General features: G+C 46.3%; 6 protein-coding genes across 6 annotated transcripts; 5 read left to right on the top strand and 1 right to left on the bottom strand.

The window, feature by feature from the left end:
* Positions 1–800: 800 nt before the first annotated feature.
* On the top strand, positions 801–1874 carry oxnad1 (Oxidoreductase NAD-binding domain-containing protein; the record flags this gene model as incomplete). The annotated part of the gene is made up of 3 exons (XM_031150946.1): positions 801–869; positions 924–1022; positions 1155–1874. Coding segments are annotated over 3 exons (888 nt in total), but the record flags the coding sequence as incomplete, so codon positions are not given.
* Positions 1875–2796: 922 nt separating this feature from the next.
* Positions 2797–4057, bottom strand: rglC_0 (putative rhamnogalacturonate lyase C; the record flags this gene model as incomplete). Its single annotated transcript, XM_031150945.1, has 2 exons — positions 2797–3761; positions 3808–4057. Coding segments are annotated over 2 exons (1215 nt in total), but the record flags the coding sequence as incomplete, so codon positions are not given.
* A 772-nt stretch (positions 4058–4829) lies between these two features.
* Positions 4830–6435, top strand: LHYA1_G006003 (uncharacterized protein; the record flags this gene model as incomplete). The annotated part of the gene is made up of 2 exons (XM_031150944.1): positions 4830–4934; positions 4996–6435. The coding sequence occupies 2 exons, from the start codon at positions 4830–4832 to the stop codon at positions 6433–6435; spliced, it is 1545 nt and encodes a 514-aa protein (XP_031005162.1).
* A 3176-nt stretch (positions 6436–9611) lies between these two features.
* LHYA1_G006002 (uncharacterized protein) lies at positions 9612–10161 on the top strand (the record flags this gene model as incomplete). Its single annotated transcript, XM_031150943.1, has 2 exons — positions 9612–9867; positions 9917–10161. 2 exons carry the CDS (start codon positions 9612–9614, stop codon positions 10159–10161), a joined length of 501 nt encoding a protein of 166 aa, XP_031005161.1.
* Positions 10162–13089: 2928 nt separating this feature from the next.
* On the top strand, positions 13090–13462 carry ustQ_0 (Tyrosinase; the record flags this gene model as incomplete). The annotated part of the gene is made up of 2 exons (XM_031150942.1): positions 13090–13198; positions 13254–13462. 2 exons carry the CDS (start codon positions 13090–13092, stop codon positions 13460–13462), a joined length of 318 nt encoding a protein of 105 aa, XP_031005164.1.
* Positions 13463–14124: 662 nt separating this feature from the next.
* Positions 14125–14804, top strand: cctO_3 (Cyclochlorotine biosynthesis protein O; the record flags this gene model as incomplete). Its single annotated transcript, XM_031150941.1, has 3 exons — positions 14125–14400; positions 14448–14532; positions 14587–14804. The coding sequence occupies 3 exons, from the start codon at positions 14125–14127 to the stop codon at positions 14802–14804; spliced, it is 579 nt and encodes a 192-aa protein (XP_031005163.1).
* Between the last annotated feature and the right edge of the window lie 23 nt (positions 14805–14827).

The raw sequence follows: 14827 nt of genomic DNA, 5'->3' as shown, positions 1-14827 counted from the left end.
TATATGGCAGAAATGCCAAGAATGCTAGGGAGGACACAAATCATCTGTTCGTGGTATTTTACATGTTACTTGCGGCTATGCCCATATCAATTTGGGTATCTTCTGGCTTGAATGTGCGTTCACCCTCTTTGCCATAGTTCTCGCAGAGTTGCCGGCTTTGAAGCATGTGCGCATCGCTCTGGGGTTTGTTTGACTAGAGGTTTATTCAGTCGGCAAGGCGAGCCTTGTCAATTTAATCATCCAGCTTGCTGGTATATTCAGGAACGTGCAGGGACTGGAGCTGAACCACGGATAGGGAGCCAATCCAATATTTGAGCAGAGGGCTCAAAGTTCGGACGAGCCGGTAGGAAGTGTCAAAAAAGGGACTGGGAAGATATTGAGCAATTGTATCATGAGTACTGTTGCTGTTCGGGTGGAAAAAGCCAAGCGCTAAAGCTCAAGGCTCTCTAGAGTCAGTCTTGGACCGGCTTATTGAAGCTGCTACGGAAAACAATTAGCTAATCTACCGTCTCAAAAATTCCAGTCATTGCCAATTATGAACCACTAAACCATTAAGTTTACTAGACATGAAAAGCAGCACCTATTCTTATCGACTTTTGATATTATGCCACTTATTAATTAGTGCCGCTTTTTCTGTCCACCAGCCGTGAAACAGTATGGGAGTCACGTGTAAACCCTATCTAAGCAGGATTCCAGCGATTGCAACGACCTCGACCACAGTAAACTTGCTCCCTGTATCCGCCATCCAATGAACCTCTTTCTTCGACGAGTCTCTCCTATTATACGACCAATGTCAAGCCCTATATCGAGATCTAAAGTCTCGATACCTCATACCGAAAGAACAGCGAATGAACCACGTGACAATGCAAGTCCTCTTCTTCGCCACTCTTGATCATGGCAAGCGAGGACTGATTCTTGCCTAGAGCTTGCATAAAGTGCTGCTGGAACGTATAGAGCAAGTCAATGATGATATTCGGCTGTTCCGGCTCGTCCCAGCTAATAGTGAGAAAGGACTCATGAAGGTGGGGTAATTTCCCTCAGTCCCTGATCCACTGCCTCTTCAAGCAACAGAAGTAGAAGTCATGATCGTAGCTTTGAATAAAGCCTGAAACTTTTGTTTTACTTGGGAAAACTGGATGCTGATCAAATGATAGTTCCTTGCTGGCCAATGGCTCGACGTCCACGTCCCTACAATCCCACAAGCTGGTGGCTTCACAATAACATCACCGCCGTCACATCTCGGGTCCCAAGAACCATACATTGAACTTGCGATCCAAAAGTCACCCTCTAATCCACCTGCTGCCTGGCTTTGGCGGCCTAGTGAAAGCATTTTGGGAAGTGAGCTCCAAGTCCGGGTGGGCGGCTCATTCACATGGCCTCCAGCAAACTTCCAAGCCAAAGGGAGGAAATTGAAACGAGCAGTGTTTGTTGCTGGAGGTGTGGGAATCAACCCGCTGATGAGCATGTTAAGCCAGCTAGGCATCGACCGGGAGGCTAATGATGACTTCGAGGTGCAATTTTTGTACTCAACGAAGGACCCACGGGCCTCCAACCTCTCTCGGATTTTGTTTCTCGAAAGACTTCAGCAAGCTTTTGAAGCTCTTGGCGATAGATCTCAGCTCCAGTTATTCTTGACACAGAGCAAGGACAAATCAATAGACGGCAAAAGCCAAGTGGCAAGAGAAGAGACGCCTATCCAGAGGAGGAGAATCCAGGAACATGATGTACTGAGGGTCCTGGGCCCGGTTGATGAGAGGAGTGATACTGTATGTTATATTTGCGGGGTGCCAGGAATGACTGATGCTTTTGTGGATCTTGTGCAGAAGGCCGAGGGAGTGGATGAAAGGAATGTCTTTTGCGAGAAGTGGTGGTGAACATTCGCTGGCTCCGAGCGGATAAAACTCGTACTATCTATATATATAAAAGCTGCTTGGGCAGATCGTAAGTACGTACGGACCGTCAACATCTTCCTTCGCCTTAGTGCTCTTTAACTTCCCTTTTGCCTTTGCAAGCGCTGCGTCTGGCGGAGCAACCTTGCTACAACCCGATTTCCGCGTGAGGACCTGCGCTCTAGTATATCTTGGTGTTAGCCTTCTGATTTATTATTTTGCACTTTTCGCTTGGATAGGTAGGAAATAATACGTACCAACGCGGACCGTCGATGTACTTTGGATTCAGCTTGAACTCCTGTGACGATGTAGCAGGTTGGGCTTGCGGCCTGGTGGGCTTAGGAAGGTCGAGAGTCGCTGATATATGTGTATCAGTAGGATTGAGTGTAGTTTGTAGAAAAATTGGGTCTGTTTTGTTGTTGGTTTGCTACGAGATATTTGGAGGGAGGGGTCATGTCCATTGGGAGGAAGAGGGGAAGTTTGGGAATATTGGATAGAGGGAAGTTGGCGGCCGCTTGGGAGTTCAAAAGATATTCGGGCTTCGAGATATAAACATGCTACATTGACTAAGGTAATATAACGTGTTCTCCAAACATCATTTCAGGTCTTGAAAGCGTCAATATTCGCATTTGAAAAAGCGCGTCGTCAGCATGGAGCAATTCGGGTTTGAATCGAGGTCGTATTTTAGAACCCATCCCTGTCACGTTTAGTCGAGAGGGAGAGCTTTTAACAGCATGTCTGTGAACAGGACTGTGCCACCATCTAAAATAACTTGAGTTTTCAAGAACCACGAGGGCTTCACGGTCGACTAATTCACTTAGCACCTTTCCTTCTTCACTTTTCCGATGTCCACGATGACCAAGAACCTGTCTGTCCCCAACCTCATGTCTAGGCTAGAGCGATTCAACTATGTATGACAAATTGGCAAATCGATATCAACAACAATTGGTTTGTTAAACTTCTTCCCACCACCAATACCATGAGGCCAACTGGATGCCATGATAGCAGCGTTAATGATGCAAGTCTCCTTGCGCCCCATCCTGCCAGATAATGCCTCGAGATCACAAGGTTGTGATGGAGGGATACCACCTAGACCTCGTGTAGCTGCTGAGAAAAGTTGTGGGGGTACTGCAAGCAAGCCTGTGGTGATCTTTGAGACTCCAACCTCAGCGGTACGTTTTGGGTCTTTTGATGCGGATGATAGTTCGGTCAGGTCATCAGACAGCCCCGTCAAGGAATGAGGTGGGTTTCCCGAGGGTTCTAGATTGCTTTTGTTCCAATCGCCCCGGGAACCATCATTTTCGATTGGCTTCCTCCTTGAAGATAAATCTACCAAAGACATCTTCTTATTGCCGTGGCCGGGATCTTCCCACGTTTCCACGTTAGCTTCTTTGTACTTGATATTGGCATCTTGTAGATCCCATTGAACAATCTCGGATCCTCTACCCTCATGAACATGGCCACAAACAGCTAGCTTAGGCCGGACTCTCCATAAAGCATTTCTAAGCCCATCGCAACCTGCTGCTCTCCAATCTTTTCTTTCGTCGCAATGGTATTTCGGCGGTGTATGGGTGATAACAATGTCGGAGTCTAGTGGAATTCGATCCCAAAGGTTGTCGGCTTCTTCTGCACTGTATCCGAACGCCCACATGTCCTTTGCCGGTGAATATGGTGAACCAAATATCTTAAATGTTGTTTGGGGGCCGGTAGGAGACGAGAGGTTAATGATGGCAGCTTCGTGCTTTAGCCATATTATCGAGGGACATTGTTGTAGAAGTTGGATGCACTTGGTAGGGTCTTGCGGCTCTTGGTTGTGGAAGCGCGAGCCATACTGATTATAAAAATCGGTGTCTAGGGTGATGTCGTGGTTGCCTGGGAGAATTAGAATGTGGTTCGTAGAAGGGCTGAGGATATGTACCGGCGACAACAATTTTAGCCTCGAAATCAGCTTCTTCGATCCATTTGAGCGTCCTTTGCAGCTCTTTCTCAGACCCTTGGTTCGTCATATCCCCGCAATGTAGCAGAACGTCGCCTTTAGGCAGCTGAAACGCGCCGCCTGGAGCTGCATTGTGGGTGTCTGAGATGCATACAAAGCGTGTCTTGCGCAGTGCAGGAGGATTTGTGTCAGGAGGCTGTTGATCAGTCATCCTGTGAGGGCAAAAGAGGGACTAGATAGAACAGAAGTCTACAGGAAGAAGAATTTCAAGAGAAAAGGACTCAGGGACTTGGTAAGATATAGAGACTCAAGAGGAAGTGACGGCTGCTGCCTACCTTTTGAGTACCAGGCTGGCATGCTAATATGTGCCATCCAATAGAACTCAATACAAGTAATAATTACCACCCTCATTACAAGTGTAGTATGTATAACATTTTGAAAAGGTTGGCGTGAGCAGAAGCTGAGTTGATGTTGATACCTTATTGCGGCTCACATATTGCTGCATGCATTTTATTAGCTCGCCAAGCCAAGCCTCACCTTCCGCCCGCGACAACCTCAAGCTCCCCTTTAACCGCTCAGTGAAAAGAAACATTCCCAAAGATAGTGCCTGTCTACCTCTCCACCCTTGCCCTCAGCTTAACGCGCTCGATATTCCTCTAATTCCTTCGTCTACCCATAATTCTCGCCGAGCGTAATTGGCGGCTACCTGAACGCGTCTGTGCTCCCAACGCACTCCCGCCAGAGTACCATTCAATTGATCGTCGTTTGATCTAAAGAACGATTTGAGCTTCACGCAGGTCTCGAGAAGCACTCACTGTTCTGCCACGCCTTCATTTGCCATCTGCGGAGACTGCTTCACTTTATATCCAAAGACTGTCTAGCACCAACACATCCAAGACATCCCAACACTCGTTTAAACGCCGCTGAGCGCTTCTGATTACAATCGATACCTTAGTAACGGATCGACATAACTTCAATCCTGACTTCGCGATTCACGAGGTAAGATGGCTGCGGTCTCCGCACCGCATGCCTCCAGCGCCTTGACACCCCCAGCAAGTTCTCATGATGGTCAAAATTCATGGAGTTATTCTGTACCTGCAGAAGACGAGGTAAGCTGGGAATGCTACGGCTAGCGCTATCATGAAACTCTATTAATATTTCCCTGAATAGAACGCCTCCCGACCGAAAATGAATGATTATTCTAGACCCTCTCAATCACATCCCACGAATGGAAATCAACTTCCTCACAAAAGCTCCCGTCCCGACCTTTCCCAGCGACGAACAGATACATATGGCTCCGGAAGATCGACAGACTCTGGGCATCTTGCACCGGGCAGGATAACTGCCTTGTCTCGAAAAGATAGTAATATCAGTGAAACAGGCAGCGCACCAGACAGCTTATTAGATCTTTACGGCCCAAACAGGAGCGGAATTAGCAGCATGGACTATGGCGAGAGGAAAGGGCCGGTCGCTGAGACATATGATGTACACGACTCGGAGCGGTCGAGATGGATCCACAGAGACAAGCTTGCCCGTATAGAAAGTGAGGAACTTCAAGCTGCAGGAATAGTTCTGCCTCGAAACCGAGCAGCCAGCCGATCAAGACCAAGAGATGCCAGTCGAGATCAGCAAGGAAATGGTATCAGGAGTGAGCAAGGTGGACAGAGAAGGCAAATGGTTGAAGCACCCCCAGTGGAGGAGGAATCAGGAGAAGTTATCAATTGGGATTTACGGACACCAGACGAGGTAGCTGCGGACCAGCATTTATACCAGGACATGAGTGGAGGTATCAAAGGCGTTTCGAAGATCCCACTACTCAAGACAAGTCCACTTCCTATACCGATGGAACATCTTGAACGCGATACGCCAATGCAAAGGAAAGCGAGTGCCCTCTGGAATGGCGAAGAAGAGCCGATATCATATCCCAAACCTCGCGGGCGTAGCCAAAGTATCAAACCTTTTGACCCTACACCAACTCCGACGTCTTCCAAAAGGATGGTATCCGAAGCCTCTCCTGCCTCTCCTACGAAAAAGATGGCAGCTCCAAGAAAAGGGTCTGTGTCAAAATCCAGAGCAACTTCAGCACCGCAAAGACCCAAAACAAGAAACGGGTCTGGGAATGCACAACGACCACCCACTCGATCCGGCGAAAATAGCGGCAAGCGTCCAGAAGGCGACCCACCTTGGCTGGCAACAATGTATAAACCCGACCCCCGCCTACCACCTGACCAACAGCTCCTTCCCACAGTAGCCAAGCGCTTACAACAAGAACAATGGGAGAAGGAAGGGAAATTCGGCAACGCCTACGATACCTCATTCCGGCCGCTCAATGACGAAGAATTCCGGCAACCCGAAATAACAACACAGACGATAGAAATGGAGGAGCAGAAACCGGAAAGCCTGAATCCAAACTGGCCCCTTCAAGGCCCCAAGAGCCCAATGCTGAGCACAGGCAGACCAGGCACAGCAGGCAACTACTCTACAATCCCCAAAATCACGGGCACACCACAGGGCATTGGCCCACTCCCGAGTCCCAGGCCACCAATCCGAACTCCTGAACCGCCTGAAAACACCAAGAAGGGAGGGTGCGGGTGTTGTGTTGTCATGTAGATTTCATTTGTGGTACATGCAACTTGTTGATAATCATTGCATTTTAATTGAGCGCCAGCGAACCTGTCCATGCACAGGTCTGAGAATCCATTTCGAGTAACCCTTATTTTTGCAGCGAGGGCTAGGACCACGCATTTAGTACAAACGGGTCGATGGTACAAAATTGCTCTTTCTTTGCTCACACGACTTACGACCTTTTACACAAAGACCGATCTTTTTTTTTTTTTTGTTAACTTGATTCCCCTGAAAATTCAGTTAGTTGGTTGGTTGTGGAGTGTGGAGTGTGGAGTGTGGAGGGAGCAAATTTGCAGGGCGGGCTAGTGATTGGATTTCCTGGCGAGAAGTGATATGGAGATGGAAGTGGGGAAGTGGACGTGAGTGACTAAGTGAGAGAGCGATGTATATATATTAAGTTGTAAGGTATGGGTTGTACATAGACCCGAGTGAAGAGCTGAGAATGGAGATACCTATTGAACATTGCTATTGATTCCCTCCCTCGCCATGCCATGCCATGTTCTAGACCCCCAACTTCGTCATCGTGTAGACTCTAACTTCTGCTCTCTATCCTCTCTCAGATCTCGCTCATGGCCGAGTCGACCCACTCCACTCACTTCCTTGACTCGGCGTCCATCTACATGTAGTACAGGCCTGGACCTTCTAGACCTCTCATCACCTCACCACGCATATGCACGCTCCCCGCCCCGCTCCCCGCTCTGCAGGGACCCCTGTCTGTCCTGTCCTGTCCTGTCTGTCATTCATGGCGTGGCCTAGTCGAACCCGCCGTTGAAATACTGTACATGGATATCGATACGTAGGTAGGTAGGTAGGTAGGTAGGTAGTATAGTATAGTATACTATAGTATAGAGAAGTAACGCACGCCCTCGCTATCTCGTATACTTGCCCTTGTAAGATTGCTTGCATGGTATTATATATGCGGTTCCGTAGAGGGATGTGGGGTTTAGGGTATGGGATGTGATGGGAGGGAGTATGGAGTAAGAGTTTATCTAGGGGTCTAGATTTGGGGGCTATAAGATACAGTACGGGCAGGTAGGTAGAGTAGATTAGGGATGAATCTAGATCGCGATTGTGGGGATGTGGTGGGTGTGGTGGGTGTGATGTGATAGGTTGATGAAATCGGGTACTCGAGTAAGGTAAGAGTCTTACCTTAGATAGAGAGAGAGAGAGAGATGCTAGCGATAGGGATAGCGAGAACGGCTTTTATTAAATACTGTACCTATCTGCGTTGTGTTTTATTATAAGGGTAGGTAGGTATAGATCATATAATACACCTTGTGGATTAATCCCTTCCCTTAGTAAGAACGACCCACGGAGTTTTCCTTGCTCTTCCCCAGATCCAGACCCAGACCCAGACCCAGACCCTAGGAGGAGAACGAACGGAGCGGGACGGTCGATCTAGAGAGTGAAAATCCGGAGGTTGCAGATCGGGTCGGGTCTTCTCGGCATAGGTAGGCTAGGGTAGAGTAGGAAGTTTTTGGAAGGTTGTGTGCACAGCTACAGCACACTGAAAAAGAGAAGGGAAAGGGAGATGCGAGAGTATATCTAGGCTTGGAGAACGGAATATTTACCTTGAAACGCATTTCTGTTTAGAAGATATATGTATTGATTATTTGATGATGATGTTGTTTATATGAAATAAATAAGTGAGTAAGAGAGAGAGAGAGAGAGAGATTTTACACCGTAGAAATGTGTGGTGCGGTGAGACGGTGACGGTTACCGGGGCGGATAAACGGCCTTCCAGGCTCCAGGATAGGAATCGAAGTCGAAGCTTATTTGGTCAGCTTACTGTACCCCTTCCCTTCCCTTCCCTTCCCTTCCCGGTAAACGTATAGTAATAAAAGACTTTGCGCGCGCATATACGGAGAGGACGCAGTAGTCATAGGTAATGGTTCGGAACTTGGGTATTAATTCAGGTCAAGAACAAAACACTGCTAAAGATACTCGTATGAATGGTATCATCCAAATATCATACCGGCATCATACCATGACCTGAGTAAAAGACACGAATCCTCAAGGTACTGCATATCGTTATCCTCTCACCAATGCAGTCGAGCAGTTAAAGTTCAAACCGTAGCATGAATGCGTGTTAGAGTTCATCAGGTCAGGTCATGTTACCTTCGCCTGCGGGTTATTCGCGCAGATCCTTCCTCTTTGGTACGAGATGGAGTATCAACTCCAAGACACTCGAACCGAGAACCCGAGGATCGTGATCTGAGCAAGGTTCTACCCCACTTGCTTGGGCAGTAAAGTTTAGATAATTATAGTACGGAGGTACAGTACAGTAGAGTTCTACGAAGATTACTCGGTATAAATCCTTCGTCGTGAAAAAAGTAAAAGAGAAGGCCTGGCCATTCTAATGACATGAATGCAAGAGATGGATTAATGCGTAGTATTGAGCTGTTATACTGACCTTGACCGTGTTGGTGGGATTTATGAAGTCATCAAGACATCTAGGCCTGACTTAAGAGTCGAGTCGAGACTGAGAGAGCTGAAACTCCTAACTCCGTACCGAATCATAAGATGGGATGGCATGGGTGTGCTTGTTGGAGCTAAAAGGTTTTGAGGTAGAGCGGGGCATGTGTTTCGAAGTCTGTTTGCATCGTGGCTTGGGCCGGAGCGCGCGGCATCCATTCAGCGAAAGATGAATATATATTAAAGATTGGCGTGTGTCCTTTTCTTAGATGGCATGGAGTTATTGTTATTTATCTGCAATCAATAAGCAAAAGAAGCTGCACCCAACCGCACTTCTTTCACCGCATCACCAAAATAACCTACATACCAGTACACCTGACTCCCAGATTACAACCTTGCCAATTATCATCATCCCAGTACTTATCTGTTCGACGCGTTCAGATACTGTACTGTACCGAGGGTAGATACAAGATTGGTAATCTTTACGCTTCTTATCCAATCTCGGCAAGGCTGCAAGATCTTTATAATTCCTCGACTCGTTCATCTCAATCGATTGCACCGACTGGCTAGAGCGACCGCCTGATCTCGCCTTTTGCATTTTCTATCATTACGGCACTCTTTGATACCTCACTTCCCTTATTTAAATACCCAAGCTTCCTTATTCTTCGAGACACTATCGAAACTCAATTCAACACCACGCTACAACCCCACACAACACCACACCAGAAACACTTCCATCTGCTAGTATGAGCAACAGCTACCTCCAACCCGCCTCCAAATCCCCCTCACGCCTACACCGTCCACAACCTCAACGCACATCAATGTCTTCCGACTCATCCACCTCATCTTCCGCATCCTTCTCCCACTACAACGATTCCCCCGCCCCTCGCGTCGAAACCCTGCGCTGCTCACGATGTGCCAAGTGTGTCGAGACTGTTGTTGGTACTGCCCGGGCAGGAAATGGGGACTTGGCCTTGGGACGAGTGAGCACCGACGATGCGAGTGCGAGTGGCATGGTGCGGTTCGGGCATAATCTGTATTATTGCGATAGGTGTGCCAGGATGGTGGGGTATAAATGAGGGTGCAGGAAGAAGACTTCAAATACATAACAACCGATATTACCACGACGGAAGCGAATGGCGAGGAATGGGAAGATGGAACTACAAAACACACGACGATCATGAAAAGATGACTACGAGCGCATTCAGAGATTCCTACACCAACATCTCAGACGATGGAAAGTCCAGCCCACCACCACCCTCAGAACTATCCGTACTTGACCCCAACCATGATTGATTGATGGATTCAACTCACGATACTCTACGATACGCTACGATACGATACGCCCCTGTTCAAACCGCTATCCCCACAGCACTGCCACTTTTCATTATGGATACTCGGATACTCGGGGCGAGTTCTGTTCCTTGAATATGCAAGCCACACAACCGACCCCGCCGCCACTCACAGGCCGCCACAACGACACAACACCGCTGTGATTGAGCGGCCTCCACATCGTGCTTCAATGATGTCATTACGGAGTAAAGTTCAATTCAGTTTCAACGGCACGCAACGTCATTAGTACATGCACTTCCTTTGTCTTGGGTATCGAGATCGGCGTCTTGGGGGCCGCGGGTCTGTTCATCCAGGCGATGCCTGTTTCTTGTGCAGCGGACCCTCTTTCTATTTGCGTTTATGACCATGTATAGCGAACAGTCTTGTACAGCAGCGAATGAATGAGCGATTCGGCGTCTTTTCCTCCCTCATGTTTTATATCCTTGTATCAGTAGATTAGGTATGGAATGGAATGATTCAGCTGGCTGTTTCGGTTTCGAGCGGTGTAAGGGTAGGGATAGGAATGAGCAATATAATAATATAAGAAAACTTGAAGTTTCTATATATGCGTTCTTGTGATATAGTATAGTCTACTTCTACGCTTGCATGCCTGATTTGACTATTGACAACTATTCATTTCGTGCAGTTCATGTAATAGTGTCCTTGCGTTACTATTCGCTTTATTTAGTGGTACATTATTCCGTTCTAATAGCAGATTCGTCACGGGAATAGGACTAGCAGACGCAGACGCAGACGCAGACGCAGACGCAGACAACTATTGTACCTGTGCCACCACCAAGACACCTTTGGCGGCAGCATTCCAGGTGAAGTTACCTACCGTAAATGGGGTTTGACAGTTTGAACTCCCTGCCACGTTTCAGTGTCATATGCAATGGCAGGCCTACAGGTCGGGTAGCTAGTGAGACCACAGGGCCTTGTAGGAGAACTGAAAGCTCATCGGCGGCATCGAGAACGGCTTCTTGTAGTTCTTGGATATGTGGTGGAAATGGGAGCATTGGGGGACTGGCAATTGCAAAAGCTGGACTAGGAAGGCCAGTGAAGGAGATGTATTCGTCGACCTCACAGGGTTTTGGATAGATCAGAGCAGATGGCTCGACAATTCGACTTGGGGTAGACATTTCGCCGGAATGCCTTTTTGGACTGCTGTTCTTTATCTTCGCTTGTATTCTTATCCTTCCTTCTTCACAGACCGGAAGTGCCAGCCATCGGAACAGCAAGTGCGGTTGCGATGATGGAGAAAATGACAAGGACGTTTGAATAATGCATTTCGAGTTATGTGGAGAGGAGGGTGAGTTCTTGTCTTGATTGCAGTTTGACGAGGTCGGCTTGTCGAAAGGTTTGAGTTTGACTCTATGATATGAAGAAGTGATGGGATGGGGAAAGTATGTCTTATTTATGCTGTCAACTGCTCAGTTTTCAGTTTGTTGGTTAAACGACACACTTCCTGGTGTAGCAACACACGCCTAGAATACGACGGTTACCTTCCTGCCAACATAACATGCCGGCTCCCGCAGGAACTCTTATCTATGCAGGATCGCATCCCACCTAGTTTTATACTTGTGTCTATTTGATTACTTCATCGCTGAATATTGCATTTCATTCCCTCTATATTACATAAGCACCTTCGGCAGCTCTTGCCTAGGACCTTATATCTATAGTATGGCAACACTATCTTATAGAACAATCGTATATCCTAGTACTGACTTGCATATATATGATAACACTTCCTATTTGCTCTGAAGCTAGATGTTAGAAGCACTGTATATATTAAGACTAAGCTAGGTATCTAATTACTTAATTGGTAAGTTATTAGTATAGAGACATCTTCTAACTAGCTAGCTAAAGTTTTGAGAAGCGGCTAATTTAGTAGATTCTAGAATATTAATACTTATACTCTTAGTTTATTAAATAATTAAATAGTTATTTCATAGCCAACTAAATAATTTAAGGGTATAATAATAAATGTGATCTAAATAGAAATTTTATTAAAGTATTTTATTAATAGCTAGAAAGTATATTAAAGAGCTAGCGTTATATAATTAGCAAGACTTAGTAGACCTACGAGTTTCTAGTCTATATATATATAGTCTCGTAAGGTTTTAAATAATCTAGAGCCAGCTTATGCTCTTGTTTTATTTACCAATATAGGCCTCAAGGACTAACTCACCAATCGCTGACTTATTGCTCAAGTATATAATCTATATTGCCAAGCCGGTTTCTTGCATGATTACGGCATTACGCCCTGATATAATATTGTTACATTTATGCAAGTAAAAAAGTTATCGGATTGCTTCTCGGAATATCAAAATCAGGAAGGTAGTAGGTGAAGAACCACTGCATGCAGTTTCGTACTTCCATAAAACTTGGCATTACTTTGATAGTATTGCCACACCAGGTCGGATGATCTAGACATTAATATGCGGTATTGAAAAGCCAGAAGTGGCAATCCTTCGTTGTCTCACTGAAAAGTTTCTTTCAAAAATTTCTCTTCAAGATACCATGCAGTCTGTAACTTCCACTTGGGGTTACACACTGGTCTAAAGTTCAGAGACCCAGGATTCGAAGGAAACCCCTAGCTTTCTCACATTCATCAAATCAAGCTACTGGGACTGGACTCTTGACTGGGAAGATCTTCGAAATGCCCCCGTCTGGGACTCGGTTTTGGGATTTGGAGGAGATGGGGACATCCGCGCGAACAGATCTGTAGCCTACGGGCACTGCGTGGCCGACGAACCCTTCGCTAACCTTCTGGTTTCCTACTTTGGCAGTACAAACAGAAAAAACATGCACTGTCTTTCCCGTGGGTTCCTGTCACCCGAAGAAGCATGACGGATTGCTCCTCTCAGCAGCCCCAAGTTGATTGAGAGGACTATGGCTTTGCCAGAGTATGAGGACTTCTTTACAAGGCTGGAATTCGATGCACATAATGCCATTCCAACTTTTATCAGAGGGGATTTCTATGATATCACTGCTCCAAATGGTGAGCTCCTTCTACCAATATTGGATTATGGAGTGTACACTGACCAGAGGAATAGATCCTGTTTTCTACCTGCATCATACCCAACTTGGTAGGTTATGGTGGAAGTGGCAACAGCGGGACTTGGGAAATCGTGTACGCAAGTTGTCTAAGCATGGCCATGTCGAAAATGTTCATAATGTCATTGATATGGGCGAGTTAGCTCCTAAAATAGTTGTCAGAGATACTCTTGATACCTTGGTGGACCCACTATGCTACCAGTATTAAGAGTTTGGAAATGGTAAATCTATTTGAGCTGTGATTCTTGGAACGAGCGAGAGCGTTCTTAGCTTGTGTTAAATTGAACGATATTTTATAAAAAGCTTTACAAAACACCGTACCAAAAGCGAATTAAATCTAGGCTGCCCTAAAAGAAGTCCCCTTGTTTAGTTGATATGAGGGATGTTAAGTAGATACGCAGAAGCTCGAATCCAATATAGACTCCAAACCCAGCCAATTGATTGTTACATAATCTAAAGATTCCAATTGGCCCGCTAGATCTGTGTTCTTAATAACCATGACAAACCCGCATTTAAAGCCTGAGCGCCCCCCGCCCTCCCCTAACCTTTACTAGCAGAGAAAGTTTATATTCTCACTCCGCTCCATTATGAACACCGAATCCGAACCATTTCTTGCTAATTCTTTTCACGAGAATGTTTCTAATGAAAATTCGTCTACTGATATAAGTTATCCACCACAAAATCGAACAGTCAAGATCTCATTTCGAATAATAACTCTAGTCTGCGTCCAAATTCTGCTCATCGTCTGCTACACTGCCGCCACAATTTTCGTAATCAAACGCAATACTAGCATCAAGTCCTGGTCTCCTAATGGTTAGCACATATATATCTTCTTTCCCGGCCCATATGTTTATGGCTGTGATCTAACATATGGGATCAACATCAGCAATTGCCAATTTATCAGTCATCCATGACATGAGTACCACGAACCTGCAGACGACCCGCAGTAGGTACTCTGGCCCTCCACACCCGGACATCGATAGAGCATGGGATGACTTGTTCCGTCTGCAAAATATTCGAGTCACAGGCGAGGAATTTGATTTCAATCAAAGAACGTCCGTGGAGCTGCTAGAAGGGGGTGGATACATGGCCTGGCTGGGGATTTTTCACGAGCTGCATTGTGTTGTGAGTAGCCCATCCGAAATGGTTCTAGCAGCCAAGTTTTCAGACAAACGTATGCCAACTAGAGACAGAAGATCCTAAGGCAGTGGAAGTATAAAGAGCACTACTTTAAAGATAACTCTGAAGGCGAGAATAGGCTTTTAGAAAGCCACACAGGTAAATCAACCTGCCTTTATCAATTAGTTGCGCTCCTAATATGGATACAAATAGATCACTGCCTGGATCGAATAAGATCAAGTCTGATGTGTCATCCAGACGTTTCCTCATTGGTAACTTTCTACTGGGGACCTGATGCTCCTCAACCTGTTGTAAATGCGACAAAAACGATGCATTCATGTGTTAACTGGGATGGGTTGATGGAGTCTACGCGGTACAGGGCACTGCCAAGTCAGGAGTTGAAGGAATTGAAGAATCCCTTGTTGCAATGATTGGAGCCAAACGCCGACTGGAT

This window comes from Lachnellula hyalina (assembly GCF_007821495.1).
Source record: "Lachnellula hyalina strain CBS 185.66 chromosome Unknown contig00071, whole genome shotgun sequence".
In the NCBI taxonomy this organism is placed as follows: Eukaryota; Fungi; Ascomycota; class Leotiomycetes; order Helotiales; family Lachnaceae; genus Lachnellula; species Lachnellula hyalina.
The sequence above is the reverse complement of the archived record's forward strand: the minus strand, read 5'-3'. Positions and strand labels throughout refer to the sequence as shown.